Source organism: Anomalospiza imberbis, chromosome 5, assembly GCF_031753505.1.
Source record: "Anomalospiza imberbis isolate Cuckoo-Finch-1a 21T00152 chromosome 5, ASM3175350v1, whole genome shotgun sequence".
NCBI lineage: Eukaryota > Metazoa > Chordata > Aves > Passeriformes > Viduidae > Anomalospiza > Anomalospiza imberbis.
In genome coordinates, this window is record NC_089685.1 from 5,921,764 (window position 1) to 5,944,396 (window position 22,633).

The 22,633-nt window shown below is 39.7% G+C and overlaps 1 protein-coding gene across 12 annotated transcripts in view; it reads right to left on the minus strand.

Annotated features, from left to right (window-relative positions):
• Positions 1 to 22,633, minus strand: part of USP6NL (USP6 N-terminal like) — a 110,903-nt gene that overhangs the window by 64,632 nt on the left and 23,638 nt on the right. Inside the window, exon 1 of one of the 12 annotated variants that reach the window (XM_068189461.1) lies at positions 9,504 to 9,576. The exons of 10 other annotated variants lie outside the window; for them this stretch is intronic. In XM_068189461.1, coding sequence (XP_068045562.1) covers positions 9,504 to 9,507 — 4 coding nt within the window. In that variant the 5' untranslated portion in view covers positions 9,508 to 9,576. Of the gene's footprint in view, positions 1 to 580; positions 799 to 9,503; positions 9,577 to 22,633 lie in introns of those variants that run through there. One more of the 12 variants, XM_068189454.1, reaches the window with a different exon arrangement.

Below are 22,633 nucleotides of genomic sequence, written 5' to 3' on the forward strand. Positions count from 1 at the left end.
GAGCTGCACTGGCACAAATTCCTGTCTGCAGGCACCACCACCAGCTGCTACACATCTACACACTCAAAGCACACATCATAGCAATAAACAAACTCTCTGGTCATAGCAGCAAGTCCCTTAAATACTCAGGCTGTTTATTTTCCTTCCAGTTCATTCCCATAAACAACGAAATAAAAGCCATGACGTACACTTAATAGTATTTTGCTGTGGGTACACCATGTTCAAAAGGAAGAATCTTGGTAAATACCTGCACACCAATACTAAAGCTGCTCTGAACAAAAGGGATTAAGCATCATTTATTATACTTTCTCTTCATGCAAAGAGAATTTCTAAAACAGAGCAGCATTTAACATAAAATGAAGTAGTTAGTTAGAAAAACAATCCCTTTTGCATAGCAACACTTTGAAATATGTATTTCCAGAAGTTAACTGAGATACATTTCTTCCATTAAACATAATTCTATTCCTTAAACATTATTAAGTATTTAAAACTCAGTTATCACTAATTTCTAATTAGAGAGAATAACAGCATAATGTAAACAATTAAAGACCAGTATATAAAATTTTACACAATGCTTTACCAGTCTTTAGACTGTCATTTTCTTCCCAGTCCTTGTAGAGCTCTGTTTTAGTCTTCATGAAGTAAATCTGTTTGCTTCTAGACCATATTCTAAATCAGTTTATCAAAAATGACTGCGGGAAAAGTTCTCCTCCTCCACTTGCTGCATTTGCTCCACACAACTGAGCCACTTGACACGTGCTCCTTTTTCCAGACACAGCCCCTCTACAGCTCCAGGAGCTGCAGAGGCTGGAACAAAGATGCCATTTGTTAATGCCAAGTGTCACGAAGGCACCACGCTGGTGTTCTCCAGCCCAGCCCACAGCCCTGCATTCCAGCTCATAATAAACAAAAGGATTTGAACAAACAGCCTCAGAGGCCAGGGCTCCTGTAACACATCACTGTTCTACTCTTGGGCAAGAATTCTTACTGGTGTTTTCCAAGTGCTGCAGGAAAAGCGTCTTACTGAAAGGACTTACTTGAAATGGGGCTTGAGGTACCCTCCCTTCTGGCTTATTACCTAAGAAACCACAAAATTAGGTAACTCTAAAAGTAGTTTAGATTTCTGTAACTGGCATTCCCTACTTAAAGGATGGAGATTTTACATATTTTCTGATCAAAATCCCTTTAACCTTCAAGATATCTTGAGAACTTGAAACACCTAGGACGACAGAAGTTGACAACATTTTTGTTGATAAAAGTACAAAAATTCAGGAGTAAAGCTGAAAACCAGATCTCTGTACCAAATATCCGAGGCCAAGCATACAAAGCCATTCTCTTGCACAGTCTTTAGTCCCCACACGTGCCCTCTCACACTGCCATTCTGCTGCTATGTGATGCCTGCAGCCAGGAACCAGCCAATTCCATGTCCTAACCTAAGCAAGTCAGGACACACACACTGTCAGACACTTTGTGAAGCCAGCTGAAAGATGATCAGTGGCACTGGCACAGGTCATCCAGGGAGGCTGTGGTATGTCTCTCCATCCTTGGAGATGTTCATGAGATATCTGGACGTGGTCCTGGGCAACCAGCTCTGCATAGCCCTGCTTGAGCACAGGGTTGGACCAGATGACTTCCAGAGGTCTCTTGCAGCCTCAACCCTTTTGTGGTTTTCTTGCACTCAGAGAAGTGTTAAAATGCCCAGAACAGAAGATCTGATCAAGCGTGTTGGACTATTCTTTTTACCCCAGAGACTGCAAAAAGAACAGTTCCTTCAATTGTTTTAACCTTCCTCCCCATATCGTGTGGCAGAGCACCGAGCCTGGAAATGAGCAGCAGCTCCTTTGTCTTTACCAGTGATTACTGCTCATGGATCCCACCCAAGCCCAGGTGTCAACAGTTTAGTCTCTGTAATCAGTATGAGTTTAGACTAAGCCAGTGCCATGTCCACAACCAGGCACATTTCCCTCAAAAGCAGCATTTTCTTACTGCTGACACACACAACAGCAATCCTCTTGCTACACAGAAATCATCTTCCACTTTGCTCATAACAGAACTACTGAACTGAAACCAGCTACTTTCTGTGAGCATATTTGTGGTGAGGATGAAAAGAACTCGCACACAATGAACACAAGCATTTGTCCCATGTTAACTCTCTCACCCCTTCACCACTTGAAAACAATGTGCTTTTTAACATCACTGCTGCTCTTCTACCACACACTAATCTCAGACAGCAATAAGCCATATTACTGACATATATATATGTGTGTGTGTATACATATATATACACACACTATAGCTATACTAGGGATAGCTATACTGATGTGTATATATATACACTATAGCTATACTAAGGGATAGCTTCTCTTATGTCTCTCAAATTTAGCATGTCTGATTTTGTGGGTGTTTTTCAAGTGGACTTACACACAGAAAAGATAGAGTAAAACTCTTTGGAAAATCAATACATTGCATTATGCTATGCACTAAAAAAAAACCCATTGCAACAGCAAAACACATGCACTATCCCCCTCTTAATAATCAGCATTCAGAGTAGACACTATTGTAGTGTTACAGCATGAGGAGTAATGAGTTAAAAATATGAAAACAAAGATTTAACTTCCCTGAAGAAATGTGGCTGAACTCTCATCTTAATGGAAAATCAAGTTTCACTAGGGTAGAACTCTTGGAGTTTTGCAACATCCCCTATGAGACACTGCACATTCACCAATGGAAAATGGTCGCTTTGGAAATTAGTAGAATTAACTACTACTAAAAACCCTCTCAAATCAATTTTAAAGTGATCTCCAAAGGATTCAAGGCAAGGGCAGGGAAATCAAGGCAGCCTTGCTAAGCAATATTCCACAGAGGAAGCCTGTGTCAAAACATGAAATAAGAATTTAAGAGTCTATGTATCGCATAGAATTTAAATCAAATTCTCCATCTTGCTTTTAAGCAACAATGGGCTAAAGGGCTTACAGAAATACCACCAATATTAATCAATTACTGCAAAATGCCTATCATTTTATTTTTAATAACATAGCCTAACACTTTTAGTTAATTCAGCAATGAAAGCACAAAACTCAGAATAAAACAGAAATAAAACAGAAAAGTAACATACTCTAATAAAATACATCTTGGCCATTTAATTAGTCCTAATTTGCAATTTGTTTTTCTGTGTGCTTCATGTAAATAATTACACCTTAAAATTAGATCACTCCATCAGCAATACCTACACCTAACCAGCTGGAATCTGCAGTTGGAACGCTCATGTCATCACCTCACTACTGAGCCTTATGAAAGTTCCCACAAGGGTTACAAAGTGGAGTGACAAGATCTGGCAGGGTTCTACTGTAATTCCATTTCACAAAGTGTTGTGTGCAGTCGTGAGCCAGAAGATAATTAATTTGCTGAAGGTTAACATAATCAGTTGCAAAGCCAGAAGAAACCATAATCGCCAATTTTCAACAAGCTATACTGAAAAAAGTAAGCCCAACTTTAAACAATGCTCCTTTCTTGAAAGAAAAAAGAGGACAAAACCAACGCACAACCCGCCCTCCTGCCCAGACCTCTGTCAACACAACCCGAATCATTTATGGCAGCTCTTAATAGACTTAAGTGTAAAAACTCAGGCTGGGTATAATTTGGGACTTGCCAGTATGCAAAGACTGGTCTGGCTTGTGCCACAACTAGCTCATGTCTTATGTCTAAGCTTAAGTCATCCTTTGTTCTTCTCTTCCCAAGGGTGTAGTTGGTATCTGGCCTTTTCATGACAATTTTTCTCTTTCCTCAGTGCCATGAAAGAGCAGCATTGTGGCCACAAAGAAGTGGTCACTCACCTACACGTTTGTCTTTCAGGAGATCAAACACTGCTGAGCCCAGCGCTCCAAGCAGCTGTTGCAGTGGCCATGGGAGCAGATCTGCATCCCGCTGTTCCAGGGGACACTGCGAGCCTTGTGTGTGGCACACCTTCTAACGCAGCAGCCATGGAACAACAGAGACACAGCCTTCATGGGAAAACACAGGAGGTCTTCTACTACTGCAAACCATTTTATGGTCTTCCACCAAGATATTACATTTCTTAGAACTCCTGCTGTGGCTAGAACTGACCCCACTGTAACACAGAATCTGTTTCATCTACAGCTCATGAGTATTACTCCCACACTCCCCCTGAAATCCATGACCTTTCCCAGCACTAGCCCTAGCCTTTACAATTATGTCTTAATAAAATATGCTGCAAATCATCTGCTGCATTATACGTTAAGATCAGACACTTGACCTCAGAAGCAGTATTGACAATGAAAAGCAGAAATATTTCAGGAATTTTACCCTCAATCTAATATAAGTCAATGGCTTTTCAGGTACTGGTTATGATTTTATAAGCAAATTTAGCTAAAAATGCCTTTTATTTTTTTATCCCTTGTACTTTAAAAGTATATTATGCCTGCAGTTCCCAGAGGATTTTGAGAACTAAAATATCCCTTCTGTACACTGACACTGCTCATACTCGTACTTCTTTTAACCAAGACAGGCTACTAAACACACAAGCAAAACCATCTTTCAGCAAGAGTGAACACAGCAGTTCTCTGCAATAAATTTCTTCTTTGCTTTCCCAATGCTATAAATCAGGATGACATATAAAATCTTTTTTTCCCCAGCAACATAAATCAAAATAACATTAAAAAATTCTCCAAAATGCTGACATTATTTCCGACATAATTTCAGATTTCCTGTTTTGAACATCATAATTAGTGGTAGAATATGAATGTTTTCACAGCACTATGATTTGCTGTATCAATTTAAAGAGTAAAATGGTTCTAATGTTTTCAATTCTGACACAAAGCAGAACATTTCATAACAAGAACTATGCTTCCCACGTTAACAGACTTATATTTAAGTAGTCAGTTGCCACACTGCACTAATTATGTTAAGTCTCCTGATTAATCATTTTTCTCTCTGCATTAGTCAAAATTAATGAAGGAAACAATAATTACATTTTAAAATTCAGCGTTAATGATGTGAAGTCTATTCCCAGTTTAAACCATCACCAAGACAACACTCATACAGACTCTGGATGAAGTTTTTTAAAAGAGGGCAGTTCTTAATTTTTGAGGAAGCTGGTTTATTTCTTCTGTAGGGCTAGAGAGGGTACAACAGGTCTCTAGTTAGAAAATTTCATTGATATTGATATCGCTTTATACTGGCTCAAATAAAGAGAATTGTTGTTCTACACAGACGAGCTGTGAATACACTGACATAGCCACAGTCCAGCTCATCATTTAATTACACAGCCGATTTAACTGATTACAACAGGAACAAAAGGAGGGTTTGTTTTTGTAATACATGCTATTCTGCCACTTAGCAAGACTGAAGAGGTCCCAGCCAGCTCAGAAAAACACGGGCTCTGACTGAAGGTGGCAGGAGCAGACCTTGAGCAGCCCCATGGGGACACAGCAGCAGCTCCCCAGACCTGCCCAGTGCCCACAGCCCCAGGGCTGGCACCGAGCTGCTGCTCAGCTCAACAGGCACTGCCCAAACCTCGCCGCCCCGCTTGAGACTTTGGAAGAGTTCACGAACAAGCGACAGATGAGCAGCTCCTGAAATCACCACATTTTACTCCCCAGCTGCACACAGACCACCAGCCTTTGACTTTTCTGCCTTCTCCTGGAGAGACAACGAGAAGCACACAGGGATGAGTCCTTGCCCAAAAGCGTGAGAAAACCTCCCTGCAGCCTCTGCTCACACCTGAACTTGAGTCCCCCAGGTGCTGAGCTCATGTTCTGCCTATGTGGGCACAGCCTCTGCATGGGGAGACCTCAGCATTCATTTTCAAGCTTTAAATTCAGTTTCAGCCAATACACAACAGGAAAATAAGAAAATATTGTGAAAGTTGTGGCAGGATGAAAAGCATTTCTTGCTTTATTCCAGCAACAGCATGTTAGACGAGTTACACCAGTTACTACAGGCTGCTAGACAGACTGCTGTGATCCACACCACGGAGTGTGGATCTCGGGCATCCCTCCGTCTACCACTGGGATACACTGAAGGAATCACCAAAAAGCACAGTAACAGTGAGGAGGAGCTGCAGGGCCCTTCTGTTCAACTTTAAATATAATCCTAACATACTTAAAGCATTTCACAAAGGAATAAAAATACTGAGTTACACACTACAGCTCAGTTCACCGTAGATGAACAGCTTTCTTCAATTACTGAGCTATTCATCTTTGAGCAGATAAACATTTTAACTGCAGTAATAATACCTTAAGTACAAATAGGATCCTGTAATGGAATCCTCCGAAAAGTATGAATGGCACCAAGAAGCTCATATGACACTAAACCTTCTCTTGGTGGCTCTGTGATAAGTTTGAATAAGTCCACAGAAAGACATCAAGGCAAATTTAGATACCTGCCCTCTTGTATCAGTCAAGTTTACACAGCATGGAGCTGAATAAGTGGCTACTTACAATATCTGTCATTCACTTAAAAACTCAAATGACATTTAAGAGAGTGGAAGAAATGCTGAAATCCCCTCTGAACATGTAAAATAATTTTAAGTGTCAGGCAGCAGCAGATCCATGGTTTTTATGTTTCTAAAGTGGTTATAGGAAAGGCTGGAGGAGTAAGAGACAACCAGATGAAAGGTTAACAAGTTTGTCAAATGGCAGCAGAAACAGGGGAAGTTTCTTCATCTTTGCTATGAGAAAAGGAAGTTCGTGGTAGACAAGAAGGTTCTGTTGTTTTCAGTTTCAGTGATTGAGGACTGGTAAACAAAACAAAGTAAACAGCCATGGCATTTCCCATGAAAAACAGGAATTAGGGCTTCCAAGGCTGTCCTGTGTGCCTGGTCCCAGCCCCAAGCTGAGGGAAAACCCAGGGAAACAGCTGCAATAAATCCCAGCGAATCACATACCCACCGAATCACAATCAGGTTCATTAGCATTCATACTGCTAATTAGCAATACCAGTATGAATTTGTTTGCCTCCACCTAGTTTGCATCAGTTAAAACCTTTGTCAATATAGAACAACTTCAGAGCTTGGATAAAGCAACCCAAAGGTGGGGAGAAAGGGGGAAGCAAAAAGATCACAAACTTCCTGGCTGTGTATCTACATCACACTGTACCTGTAAGAAAAATCTTCTGCCTACATTAGATCCATCACCTTTATTTTTTTTTTTTTTTTTTTGCTATGGGAAGTACCAAATTAGATTTCAGATGTAATCTATCCCTAAAGCTTAGCAGAGTGTGCCAAAAAAGGTCTTGGTCTTTTTCCCCAACTTTTGACTCCAGTTAAGTACAGACAACACTGAAATGTCAGCACCACTGAGAGGCAGGCACAAAGCTGTAGCAGAAAAAGCCCACAAAACGAAAATGAAAAGACTTTTGTTTGAATCTTTGATTTTAAAGGACAATACAGGGTCAGAACAGAATTTTCCAAAGAGCTTATAAATCTCCTTCAAGTAAGAGATCACAGCAAGAGGCAGCATTTGGCTCATTCTTTGGATATTCTGAAAACATTTACAAGTATCCAGTGTTGACATAAGATGGCAATTATTAATTTACACTGCTGTTGCACAGAAACAATAACTTTAATAAGCAGTGCATTAGCAGGCATATCAGTAACACTTTCTTTTTATTGGCTTAGACTAAGATAAGCACTGAGGTACTACAGTAACACAAACCCAGCATCAAGTTTTCAGTGCTACTTCCCCCACAATCAGTACTTTTATTTCAGTACCGATGCAAAATGAACTACAAACACATGCTGTGAAGATCTTACTGCAAAACAAACATGATGTTAATTCTAGTCTAAGCCTTATACACAGCCATCAAGAAAAAAAATCCATTTGTTTACGCTGAAGTCAATAATGCATTGAACCTACTAATGATGATCTGCTTTAAAACCACTACACTCTGTTAAAGAAAAAAGGCAAAGCAAAGAAAACCACACATAACCCAGAAAAATCTATTTGTCACAGATTTTCATATCTCAGAAGAAAATCACCTGAAATTTTAAAAAGCAGTTTTAAACTCACTGAACTGAGAAAGCCTACTTCATCTGATACAAACACTGATGCAGTACTTTGGAAATCCCTATTCCAGTTTATCAGCATTAACTCTAGGACAATACACAAATAAAGCCTTTTCTGGATTCCAGTCCAGCCCATATAACCTATTTCATTCCCAGTAGATCTCTCTCAACCTCTCTGAATTTCATATCCCCCACAGAATCAAAATCCACGGGAAGAGTCACAGCTTGGTTGAGCCTGTGGAGCTGCACCTGGCAAACAGGATCCTGTTCCCTGGGAAAAGCAGACCCACTGCAGAACCCTCCCCTAGGGCGGACATGAGCTGCTCTCTCCAGCAGAGAGAAGGAGGAACACACCAGCTGGGATTTAAACACACATCCACCCACTGTCTGCTGTGCCTGTAGACATGCAATTAAGATATTCAGCACTTTGGGGAGGGTTCAAGTTCTCATTTGTGCAACTCAGATGGACCAGGAGCAACAGGGCTGACTGGTTAACCAGGCATGAAGCAAACAACCCAACCTCCACCAGACAAGAGCTTTGAGCTCTAACTAAAACCAGCTGCAGAAAGAAAACTTAGAGGTCAAACCTCTACATGAGACTATATGGCCTTTAAATCCCTTTTTTGTCTAGGAGAGGTAGACAGAGTAGTCAGGCAGGAAACCTTCCCATGAGGAAGGGGCAACACTCACTCTGAAATCCATCCATGGAAATTCTGCAAACTCATCTGTGAAATTTTCATCAGTGAAGTTAAACCCAAAATTACTTGAAAGGGAAAAAACATATTTTGGTCATGAATTGTGGTTCCCTCTTACCACTGAAAACATTTCTTCAGTACATGTTAAAATGACAGCTTTGCATTTCTGATGTTACTACAGCCAAAGCCTTTTCTTGAAGCAAGGAACTGTAATGCAGCAAACCAAAACCATCTCTGCACACATATTCCTGAAAGGTCTAGCAATAGGATGGGAAACAAAAAGGATTAACATAATGAACGTTCCTTCAATTACAACATTTTGGAAGGATAAGGAACTCTCACTCCATTGCCTTCAAACTGGATGAAAATCCAACAGCCTTTCATCAACTCTTCCTCTTCAGCAGATGTACAGTTGTCATCTATCATACAAGTCTGAAAGTGAATGAAAACTACCAAATATTTCTCCTGTTTTTAGAGTTTTCTGAAACCATTCAATTTAACAACAAACTTCTTGTTATGACAGCAGTTCTTGAAAGAATTTACAAACAACTCAGTCTCTCTTCAGGCGGGGGGAAAAAGAAGAAATATAATTTTTGACTTCAATTTGTTTTGCTATAATCCACACTATAGACAACAGCTTTTAGGATGCATTAGTCATCAGTATAAATCTTACTCTACTTAAATAACAAGTAGAATTTCTACACTTTCTCCTTCTCTAGCTCACCTTATTCCTTGGCAGAGAAAAATCCAGGTGTGTAACTATTAAACACGATAAAATTACTCACACATACTCTATTTGCCACCACCCACTGTTTTGGAAGAGCACACAAAACCTAAGCACTGACAACAGGAACCAGTGGTTTACATTATTGTGATAACGTGCTATAAATGTAGAAAAACAAAAGCATCAGAGAGTACTTTGTACCTGAGGTACAAGAGGCTGCTTAATCCCAGGGTAACAGTCAGGCCACCTCAGACACACTGATGACAAGTTTCTCTGAAAAATGAGTCAGCTGCACACCCTGGGGAAGTTCTCTCTCAATTAAAACAGTATCACAAACAGCCATTATTCTTCAGGTGCTATTGAGCCCAGGTGGTGTTTCACTGAATCACCAGCTCCAACAAAGACTCACTCACTTTTTCTCAGATAAACAGACAGGAATTTAAGCAAAAGCACAAGACAAATACATGGATTTGAAACTCAGCTAATCAGGCTTTACTGAATAAAAAAACCTTTGGTGGGAATGCAGGGAGAGGCTCTCCTCCTCTCTGAGAGGTCTGAATCTACTGCAGTGCTGTGGATGCAGGTGAAGGCTGCAGAGCCCAGAGCTCCAGGGCTGATGGAAGTGCAGCCCAAGCACTGCTGCTCAGCTTGGACACTGCAACCTTCACCCTGACACAGCCCCACAGCCAGGCAGTGACCTGTGCCTCTGCTTCCTGGTCATGTAGCACCTTCTGAGACTTGAGAAGCAGAGTGCTGAGAATTTAGAAGTCACACCTAATGACAGTACAAATGCAAACAGTAAGAAAAGAGGATAAAGAAAGCGGGGGGGAGGAAGTGTGATGTTTTAGCTAAGGAACGACATTTTAAGAGGATGATGTACCAAATTGCTAGACTAGAATTAGCTGTCAAGTTAAAGCATGTAGAAGTCATCATCAGTAAGGGGTATGGGATTACAACATTCCATCAAATCTGAATACCAGTCTTCCCCCCACCTTGCACTTGTTTTCCTCCTTCACACCTGTATATTATATCAGCACTATTTGGTATCTCGCTGCTTACACAAGCAATGCTGAAATGAAAGAAAAAAAAAAAAAAGTAAAAAAATCAAAAGCCTAAAGGAAAACTCATGGAGGCAAAATATGGATGCAAAACAACTGCACATTCTTAATAAGATGAAGAAAAAATAGAAAAAGAATTGGAGAAGAATAGGCTATGGCACAAGTTAGTGTGAAGGGTCTATGAACAGTAAATAACTGAAAAGCACAGTTTTCTCCAACACAGAATTGAGACTTACCAGCACAAAAAGAATACAAACAAGGTATAAATCAGCTTATTTTTTAAAACTTTATAGCCTCCTGTCAGGTAACTCCAAGTTTTAGGGATATAAGGGTATGACACAGGGAACTGCTGTATTTATAAGCCACTGTAATGATGTGACTATCAGATATATCTGCTTTGTGGCCACTTCAGGGCAAGCAAGGCAAATTTCTTATTCTTACACCTCAGAGGTAACTATTCCTCAGTGAAAGTGGTGTGCCATTACTGGTCCAATATCAAAAACTTCCCTGATACATCATTCAGCCATCAGTATTTTAAGTTCAAGCTTCTTAGCTCATATAAATAGAATACCAAATATTTACAGCCTTTCACTGCAAAAAAATAAAAATAAAAAAAAAAAAACAAAACACAAAAAAACCCAAAAAAAAAAAAATGGGACTGTAAGATTTAGCCCAGATTTTAATTGAAGGACTTTTCACATTTGGCTCAGAATAAAAAAGAATGCTTGGGAAATAAGCTCATCTAAAGTTTTTTTTTTTAACTGTGGAGAAAAAAAATAATTAAAAAATACAAAAGAGCTGCAATAGTTTTCATGTTGGAGCCATTTTTGTAATGTCTATGTATTAAAATAAATTATTCCCAAAAAAGAAGCCCTAAATTGTTTTTTCTTTATTTAGTTTTTAATTGGAAACAAAGGTTTTTCCACTAATCAGAAATCTATGAACTCAGCTGATGAAAGCTGCATGACAGATAAAAGGCAGGTAAAAATAGGTTTGAGAGGAAAAAATAAAAAATACCACAGAAAAGTTGTTTGAAATTAAAAAGGAATCACAAATTGCCAAGGCAGCTGAGTCAAATAAAGTCCAGATCAAACTACTAAACAGCAATTCGACAGCAGCCAGAATGATTCAGGTATGTCAAATAAGTTTTGTGTCCCCTTGTCCACCTGCAACCACCTCACATTCAAGTGCATTCTCATTAGCCCTAATTTGATTATCTCTTCTCCAAGCTCCTTACATCACGAAATGGTATCACAGCTAGAATGCAAGGGATAAATTGTTGACATTTCCTAATGGTAGCAATGACTTTAGAATTTCTAACACTTACCAGCCAAAATTGCTCAAAAATATCCCCTGGCATACCAGTTAATACTGTTTCAAAACCAATTACTACACACCAATAACTGGAAATGTTACAAAGCTTATGAACTTTTAACACAGAGAGATTTTACCTAGGAGTACATAAAAAGAGCAGAAAGGAAAAGACAGGAGGACATCATTTAGACATCCAGTCCTGGATTTACAGTGCTTGTTGACTACATCACTGCTCTTTGTCTCCTGCTCTGCTGGAAGTTACTGCTCTGGGCAGAGCTGGTAAACAGGATCATGTGAGTGCACTGCAACCCATGACAGAAAAGCCCAGCTGCTGAATTTGCTCATGCTGCCATCACTGGCAGCTTCAGGGAACGTGGACTGGGGAGAACTCACAGGAACAGAGGCCTGCAAAGTTTAAGTTTGCCCACATCCTCAGCATTGCTGCAGTGGGTTGACCCTTGGCTGGTTGCCAGGTGCCCACTGACCTGCTCTCATTCCTCCTACTTGACTGGGGGAGAAGAAAAGAAGAAAAAGCTCAAGGATCAAGATAAACAGGGAGGTCACTCACACGCATGAGAAAAACCTATTTGGCTAGGGAAAACTAATTTATTGGCAATTAAAAATAGCATAGGTCAGCCCATAACACTTGTGTTTTGCTGCTCCTTTATTGTGACGCTCTTCCCATGCTCCAGCATGGGGTCCCTCCAAAGGGATACAGTCCTTCACAAACTGTTCCAGCAGGGGCCTTTCCCACAAGCTGCTGTTCCTGCCAGAAAACCTGTTCCTGGTGTGGGCTTCTCTACCAGGACCATAGTTTCTGCCAGGAGCCTGCTTCAGCATGGGCTCTCCAGGGGCTGCAGGTGGATCTCTGCTCCCTCCATGGACCTCCATGGGCTGCAGGGGCACAGCTGCCTCACCATGGTCTTTCCAGAGCTGCCAATGACTCTCTGCTCTGGTGCTTAAACACCTCCTCCTGCTCCTCCACTGACCTTGGGGTCTGCAGAGTTGATTCCCACATATTTTTATCTCTCTCCTCTCTCACAACTGCTGCACTGTGCATTTTAGCATTTCTTAACTATCTTATCTCAGAGGTGTCACCAGCTTCACTGATGAGCTCAGCTTTGGCCAAGGATGGGCCGGTTTTGGAGCAAGCTGTGTCTGGCTGTGTCTAACCCAGGGGCAGGTCCTAGCCTCTTCTCACACTGGCCACCTCTGCAGCCCCAGTCACCAAAACCCTGCCACGTAAGCGCAGTGGCCAAACAGAAACTGCCATTAAGTTAACAATCTCAAGATGTAGAACATATAAAAACCCAAGTTATAAATGTAAGTCTTCAATGCTTTAGTGCATAATCTCTCGATCCCCCTTCTGCCCCTGAAACATCAAGCCTACCAGAAATTCCATTTATTTCCAAGAAAAACCTCGTTAGACTATTCTATCACTATTCTATCCAATGCCAAGATCATAAATCTGGGATAAAAGACTATTGAGGTTCCACACCATTCTATAAATAACATTTGAGTCTAAACTGGAAGAGCGCATTGAGAAAAGCTCCAGATCATCTCTATTTACTGCTCTCCACTTTGTGCTGGGAAGAGACTTGGAAGTATGCAAAGTTGGATTCCTTCCAGGTTCAACTATCTGGGAGATGCACTCCTAACCTCCAAGTTATGTTCTACCCAAGGTTTGATCTAGTCTGGAAAAAACTGCTGAAATACAGAGAAATGTTGAGCTCCCAGCTTTCCTCTCTCCATCTCTCCCTCCAGTGCCTCACTCCCTGCCAGCATGGACACAGTTCATGAGCCACTGTTATGTTAAACACCCAGCCCAGGCCTTGCACAGCTGTCTTTTGATTTGCCTAAGTATATTTGCTCATTCCTCCTTTTAGAGCTTATCTGCACTATTTATAGAATGGCTTTACATTCCTATTAGTTTCCAGACAATGATTTTTAATACATGTTCCATCACTACAAATACTCCTCTGCAAAGCTTTACACCTTATGTAAAACAGGCAATTATCACTGCACAGATTAGAAGGTCATTCCAATGCCTATAAACTAAATAGTAGTGGGAATTGGAGCCTGTGTAGCTTATTTTCTTTTTCATCTATAGATTTGGCAAGCTCCAGACTAGCATTCATCCCACGTTTTTCAAAACCTAGCCAGAGTACTAATTCACGGCACAGAATTGACAAAAACGTATCTTTGATTTGTGCAATGTGTGATCCACACTACAGTCTGTGAACACAACATTTTCTTTTACCCAGTGATGTGACATGGTGGCTTCAAGACTTGATGCAGCTGCTGCATAGATGGGGAAATTTTTCAAAACATTTTAAAAGTCTTTTCAATGTACAGCTGTCATCAGAAAAAGGAAAGGATTAGTCAGGTTTTTTCTTTATAGAAGGAGAAAAATTAGGACATAGAGCAATGGTGCAGCCATTTATACATCACACAGCAAAGTGCAACGCCTGAAATCAGCAGTATATTGCACACTGGGGAGCCCTGGAAACATCCCAGGAACACCCAACACTTGAAAGTGATGAAAAATTGTTCCACCAATCCAAACAATGTGACTTTAAATGAAACAGAAAATATTTCTCTAGGAGAGATCACAGCATATTCAAGTTACCAAAGTCCCTTCATTAGCACAAATAGTATTTCCTCTTCTATCAGCAAGAGGAAGTCTCAGATCAAGGCAACATCTCACATTCCATTTGAGACCTGTGAACTGCATTATAACCATGTCCTTCAGACTCCTGCTATTTCCCACCCAAAAATGAGGTTTAGCAACAAAAGCTTCACTTCCATTCTAACTGTGACAGGGATCAGTAAACCAGAAATATTAATTAAAACGTTGAAGTATTTACTTCTAAAAAAGAAGCCTTAAACTCAGCCTTAACTTCTGTAAGATACTTCTGACTAAGTGGAGACAAAAAAGGGCTTGAAGAGTGACCTGTAGTCAAAATACTTTGGGGGAGAAAATTAGCACATAGTGATATGGTGAAACTTGCCTGTTCACACTCATGTTCCTCTCCAAATGCTTACATATTAATCTTGCTTGGTATATTAGGTACATCTCAAAAGAAAAATGTCTCATCTAAAACAAGGAAAAGAAAAAACAACCAATTTCCCCTTCAGTTTCCAGGGAATAAAAATATTTTCCAGTCAATAAATGCAGAAAGTTTTGTGTGATCTCATTTGCCCACAAAATTTACAGGACTTTGCTATTTGCTTTTGGAAAAATAATAGGCAGAAAGGTGGCATTTGACCACTCCATGTTCAGATATAACTAAAGCCTGCAGAGGTGCAAGGAAGGGAAGGTGCAGCCATCACTTAGACCAGTATAACATGAGTGCTAAGAAAAAGACGTTTGATTTTTAGATCCTTTAATAGAAACCTATTTTTCAATGATGAATTAAGCCACACGGAAATAAAGAGACTGTTTTTCCTAGTATTCCACCTGAATTTCATTAATGTCTGCATTAGACTATAACAGTCCTGTGGCTAATGTGCCACAGGAATGGAGCATCCAGATTGTGATAATGTTCGGAAAGCACAACAGTGACAGACAAAAAATTACTGTTAAACAAAGAAAAAACAACACACCAAATAAACAACAACTACCACACACACAGTGGGAAGGGAGGAAAAAATCCCAACTGCAGCACACAACTTTCACTCCCCAAGGACGTACAGTTTCGACTGTGTGAATCAGAGTGATACCTGGCTTAAAAGCTACAAAACCCCCGAGGTCTTCAGAACACCCTGAGACTACAGGAACAGGTCAATCCTCTTGTAGAGTTATTGCTCTGACCACTAATTCCATGTGCAGTGTGCACTCGAGCTGTTCCCAGTGGCAGCAGAGAACACCTCAACCCAGCAGCGGTACTGGCCAAAAAAGAATATCCATAGTCCACAAGCTGAATGTCCACGAGCTTCTCCATGAGCACAGAATCTGCTCATGGGAGCTGTGGCCTGCCAGCCCAGACTCATTTTACACCAAAGGCCACTTGCACACATGGAGCCCTTGTGATAGGTCCCAAGATTTATACCCTGGCTTAGCATGCAGAGTTAAGGGACCGTGACACCCAACACAGGGGTCGTGCCGTTCTCCTGGAGAGAAGACTGAGTAATCATGTGCCTGCACATCTATTTCTTTTTCTTCGTTTGTGGTGACATGTAATAATGCTACAGAAAATAACAGTAAGGGAAAAAAACCTGCATCACCTGGAACATGAAGCAGAAGGGAGTAGAATCTGTTCCTTGAGGAAATTATTTTCACCAAGGACCTGTCCCCTCCAGGTACTGCTAAAAATGCTTCATTAGGTGCTTTATTAGCAAGGAGACAACAGCAGTCTTGGGCATCTGTGCACTTATTTTCTCATTTCCAGCAAGAATTTAATTAGCTGACATTAATTACATTTTCTGTTTGATCTGGAAATTCAGTTCGAATTAACATTTTTATGGATAGTTTAATACTAATGCTGACAGATAATTTCCTTTAAAAGAAACTGCTTGGACTTGCAAACAGAAGGACAAAATAGTGGAAGCTAATCCACTGAAAAAACAGTATTTTTATTTGCTGATAGACAGGATTAACTACAAAAAAAATTTAAAATTGTTTTGATAGCTGATTGGAGAAGTCTGGATGTTTTCCTTACAGGCTATACCAAAAGATCTAGAAGTTCAACAGGACAAAAATACTTTGAAGAAGCCAGATAAGATGTCCAGAGAAGTTGTGAATGTCAGTATACACCAAAGTACTGTCTAAGCCACCCAACTGCTATAATTACCCGTTGTAGAAAATGTCCAGCTGGGGCCCTGTCACTTTGAAATATTCACCACATTCTAAGCTATTGAATACAAACAAGCAAACATATTAGCATTTGTCTCTGCACCATTGCTTAATCGTATCCACTGCAATTTAATAAAAAAACCTGTCACCTTTTCAAGATTTTAAAATAAATTCTGTACCAGCTTCCTAATAACAAACATGGACATCAACATATTTAACACTGAATTCCAAATTCCATAAGTATGAGGATAAAATACTGAAAACTTAAGAACTTAACACATTAAAACAAACAGATGATCCCTCATTGCTTGAAGTGTACACATGGCAACAGCACCAGTTTTTCTTCAAGGAAAGAAATATACTTGCTTATGTAAAATAACATCAGCATTACCCTTTGACAGTCAACAAGAAAAGAAGTTCTACATGCTTGAAAACAGCATATGCACAACTGCCGTCCCACCAAAATCAAGATCAGAAAAATATGTTCACTTGAGCCATGAAAATACAAGACTGAGAATGAGGCTTGTTTTTCTAGATCCTTCAGGCAGAACTTCCCGGCCTTTTCTCAAAGTCTCCAAACCTAAACTGTCTAAGTTGTAAAATTCACACAGTGACAGAAGCACAAGAGCCAGTAGAGAAGGCAAGGCACAGGATACAAACAGCTTACGGCCATGTTCAGAGATCCAGGCTTGAGATCTTGGCTCTACTGCAAACAGAGTGGACAAATGCCTCAGGCAACACAGAATCTTTGTCTCAGCTGGAGCATCACTGAAACCAGAGAGCCAAATATACCCATCCTACCAGCTCGAGCTCAAAACCCCGTAACTCATTAATCTTCCCAAATGTTAACCAAAAACTTGAATGAATCATTAATTGTCCTCTTCTTTCAAGGAACCCAACAAATCCACCTTGTTTTCAGTTGTCTTTTCACCCAGCTGCAAGGTGCCTCCTGCTGCAGTGAAACCAGGACAGAGTTTGCAGATCCCCAAACAGAGCAAGTCAGATCAGCTTCAGTGATGCCAAAACAGCTGTGCTGATGTACACAGAACTGAATTTCTGTCCCATCTAGCAAAAACATGACTGCAAAACTGCTGTGCTCCTCCCTATTACACTACAGCACCATTCCCTACTCTTCCTTCTTGTTCAAGCCCACTTGTATAGGAATATTTTATCTTAAGCCCCCACATTTCCCACATGCTACAAATAAGAACCCTAAAATTGTATTTCAGGATTACTGAGAATATTACAGTTGAAAGTTCACAGGTCTAGGGTCACATCTTCCCAAAAATAACCCCAAGACATACTAGAATAACAAATCACAGTAGGAAGCTGGGGATCAGCTGCCTTTGCTGTGCTTACCTGCTTGTAAATTAGCTCATTTCAGGTAACTATCATTACTGCAGAAGGAGAGAACAAGTAGTGAGTGTTTCTTTTTTCTGTAGTTCCTCCACAGCTAAATGAATTCTAGCTGTCTGTAATAATTCTGTTATGCCACAGACCAATTCCTAAGACACAACATCTACAGACTGTTTAATGATGCTACCTACCTAGTAACCAAATACACAGACACTAAAGTAAGCCACTAACAGCTACATATGGTGAAGCACCACCAGGACCTTTCCTAATCACTGCAGCTGGCATCACACAAAGGACAAGAATAAAATTTCAAATGAAGTAAAAAGGTAATAAAATGTTAGGATAAGAAATTCAATAGAAAAGCCATGGTGTATATGTAACCCATGAAAGTTACTATTATTTAAGGTGAGACATAGCAATATGTCTCACAACATAGAGAGAGACATATAGACAACACAGAAATAGAGTGTATTAGGTAAAACCACTCTGGATAAGGCACTGTGTGTCCAGCTGTGCAGTGACACAACTGAAATATTACTTGCTTGTGTCTGTATCATCCTGAGGTGAATTCCTCACACTCCAGCAGAAGGAAATCCCACCAGCATTTCCCATTAGGCTCAGCCAGTGGTACCACTGAAGGAAGGTTGTCCCTATGGATTCACTCACATCCCACTGCTGGCTCCTCCCTGGAGCTCACAAGCACCTCTGTGGAACTGCAGCAGCAATGGATTAGTTAAATTAGTTAAATAAACTGAGCAAGGTTACAGTAGCTCAACAAGAATGAGAAGTACAGTGTACCACTCCAAACCACTGCATGGCTACACACACACAGGTGAAGCTCTGTAGGGATCTGAACTGGGATGGAAAGGCCAAGTGAGCAGCAGAGGCAAGGCAGGAGGAGTCATTTTTGCCAGCATTAATTATTTGTGAAACCACAGCTGAAACTTCAGCACAAATAATGTCAGAAGAACTGCTGAAATAAAGTTAAATTCTGTCACACTGCTAGAAACTCTGCCACAGTAAATTGTAAATAGAAGCTGTATACCTGTACTGAAGAGCTGCAGACTACAATATATTATCTTGGCTCCTGTGGGCAGAATTTCATATTTAATGACCCAAAAAAAAAAAAAAAAAAAGGTTTAACTGCCTGCTTGCAGCTCACTGAAGAGCTCATTTTTATTAATCTGGCTCTTCTGGACAGTCTCCTTTAAAAAATAAAGTAATTCAAGAATAGGTATATGAGTCTAGAGAAACCTTTACTTCAAAACCAGCATTTATCAGTTAACATATTCAACATGGATTATAACAGTATTATATGAAAAAATAAAATAAGAAATTCAGGTAACCCCGGAACTTCCCATAAGAGGCAAAATTCTCAGCCTTCCTTGCAAAGATGCTACAACAAACAGAAAAATCAAGGGACTGAAGAAAGTTTGTCATATTTTAGTAGATGCCTCAATGGAATGCATTTGATTCGAGTACACTTTTCCTCCACTATCAACAAAGGTAAAGAGAGAACACCATTACTACTTGATGTGGGACTTTTATTTTCTCCATCTTGCAACTAATCAACTTAGTCCATGCCCGCAGAAACAAACCAAACGAACACTGCTTATTTCTTGTCACGTCTTAAGTGTGCAACACAAGGTATCACCACAGTACTGTCTGCACTGAATCCAGGCAATAACTTCCCAATTTATTGCTGGAAAATTTAAACACAGTTATCCTTGGCTGGCCCAACATTTACACACCTCATAGGCCCAAACAGTGCAATGACCAAACATATGCCTCCTCTTGTGTCCCATGAAAAAAAATTGTATCAAACTCAAGTTTTCTCTCAGGTTTCTCTCTCTCACACTGAAATACTGCATCCCTTTTTAATTCTGTGATTTCAATTTAGTTGTCCCATCTGCTAGAAGTGTTTTAATACAACATCTCTTTTTATATCCTAACATCAAGGTGATGATCCTAATTAAGTTCTGCTGTAGCCATCTGTAAGAGGAAGGAGGGAGGAAAGAAATAAACATGAGTATTTCTTCAGTAATTTTGTACAACCTGGATTTCAACCAAGATTTTAGTGATGGCAAAGAAGAAAATAATTAGTAGATTTATACCCTACGTGGATTTCTCTAGGACAAGTAATATCTGAAATATTTTTTAAAATTCAGAAAGGTTTCAGATCTCATAAAATGTTTGGCTTCAAATCGGAACACTTGTCAAGAGAATTTTATACTGCCATGATTTATCATTTTATTCAAAGCAGACTTTCAATTTCATAAATAAAATAATGGCAACCTCTTAAATTTCTTTACAATTTCATGTTCACCTTCAGACTTACAGGGCATGTAAAGTGTTACTCCTCTGACAATAAATGACTAGTGGCAATTTTTTTCCTCTAATGAATCTGATATTATCTAAACATGGTACGGGTCTGGAGTTTCCCAAAAACTAAACCCATAAAAACCAAACCAAACAACAAACTCTACACTCTCAGTTTCACTGCAGTTGGAAGACTATGGAAAACAATTATGGGACTTTTTTTTTCCCCTAAAAATATTGAATAATTCAATTTTTAAACAGCACAAAATTATAAAAAGTATGGAAACGTGAGACCTTATAAATCAAAACCTACTGTTTATCTCACTTCATGTATTCACTAAGCAACACTCCCAGGCCCACTGAAGGATTTTCTGATGTCAGCCCCAGCAGCCAAAGACTGAAGACAAAACCAGAACCATAGGTCTTGCACTGGGAGACAAGGTGGACACTCCTGCTCACACTGCGTGACTCTTTGTGGGATTTAGTCTTGTAAACCACCTATTTATCAACCTCTTATGATACAGAAAATTAAATTTAATTTAACCTGTGGCACAGGTCATGGCCACAATGAAAACAGACTTGCCCATAAAAACTCAAATTAGACTCCACAACTCCGTCAGGCTCTTCAGCTACCCCATTAAATCCACATTTCAACTCATGAAGCATTAGTAATGGGCTTCTTTTAAATGGCATTCTGCAGGAATTTCTTCTGCAGGGATTGAATTTTCATCTCCACAGTAGCTGTGCTTACTGCAGACCTTATAACAAGCTTCTGATGTTGAATGATGGATGCAAAAAGACACTCTCTTGGCTATTAACTGTGCTTCTAAGCCTCAGTCTGGAAATAAATCCTGGGAAAACTGGAAGGCAGAGGAATCCTTTCCCCCTCAATCTTATGTACTATTTATAAAAACAGTTACTTGGTTAGGAACTTCAGTCCTAACAAAGTTTTTAACTTGATACTACATATGAAATATGCAATTAATACACTGTGCTCCTTTGGAACATTCACCTCACAAGAAATTACATTCTAATGAAAACACTTTTTAAAGGGAAAGAGAAGGATGGACCTGAGGAGTAGGATTTAAAATCTTTACAGTTTAGTAACACCAATTTGAAAGCACTTTGGTAAACACTTCACACATCATCCCCCATGTCTCAATACATTCACCTCACATTCACAGTGAGCTTCCTAGCAACTCTTTCTTTACAAGCCCATTTTTCATTTACTGAGAACAATACTGAGAATGAGTCATTTCTGCAGAATATAGCTCTTCATGTACACCAGATGCCTAATGTTGCATGCCGTGAAGAAAAAAAACCTAACGTCTACTCAAATTACTGTATCAATCACTAAAACCTGTCAGCATTTTGCATCTTTTGTAAATGTTTTCTTTGAAATACTTGAATGTTTTTTTAATGTTAAGATCTTAATACTGATCATCAAAATGCACCACCAGGTTCTGTAAGAGCTAACACCTAATTAGCTCAGTTAGTAGCAGCTTGAGAATACCTCCCAAACAATGACCAAAATTAATGTCTTTCGCTAAGGGAGTAAAACAAACAGGAAAAAAAAAACCTGAAAGCTTTAGAACTGAGAAAGAGCATTCCTTCATGCTTTTCAAAGCTTTCCCTTTCAATTGCATTGAATCTGTTCCTATAAATAAGTATTTTTATGGGTTTTGGTGTTACATCTTTTTAAGCAGTTCTTACAGTAGTTCTCTAAAATTCCTGCCTGACTAGTGAGGCACATGCAGAAACAGACAAGTAGAACTTCTGCCCTGTCCTTCTCTGGAAGCAGCAGAAACCAAAAACGAACAGTGAACAGTGCTGAAGCCGAGTAATTCACTGGGATGAAATTATACAACTCTTGGGGGGATGTTCACCCAATCACTGCAAAGTCTAAGGAAATAATTAGGAAGCTTCCCTTTTTTCTTTCAGAGGTAAGAGGGTAACAGCTGAGCCCAGTTCGACCTTCATTCCTTTTGTTTACTTACAGAGGTGTTTCATTACCTGACTTGTTACTATTAGAGCAGCCTGATGTTATTTGGTTTGAAATAAAGGTACTTGCCTACAGCCACATTTTACACATAAGGGCAGAACAGAAAAATGACACAGTAACAGGCAGATGCTGTAAATCCTAAATTATTCACAACCTATGCAATACAAAATAAACCACTCCTAGCAAATTAATTCTAGTAGGAATGACATTTTTAAGTTATCCCTACAAATTATTTAGCTCCTCTACAAACAAAATATTTAGCAGTTGCAAATAATTAAGATGTAAAAGATAAAAGAGTGTTTAATCAGTTCCTCATTAGATGTGTGCCCCATACTACAAAAGATAGC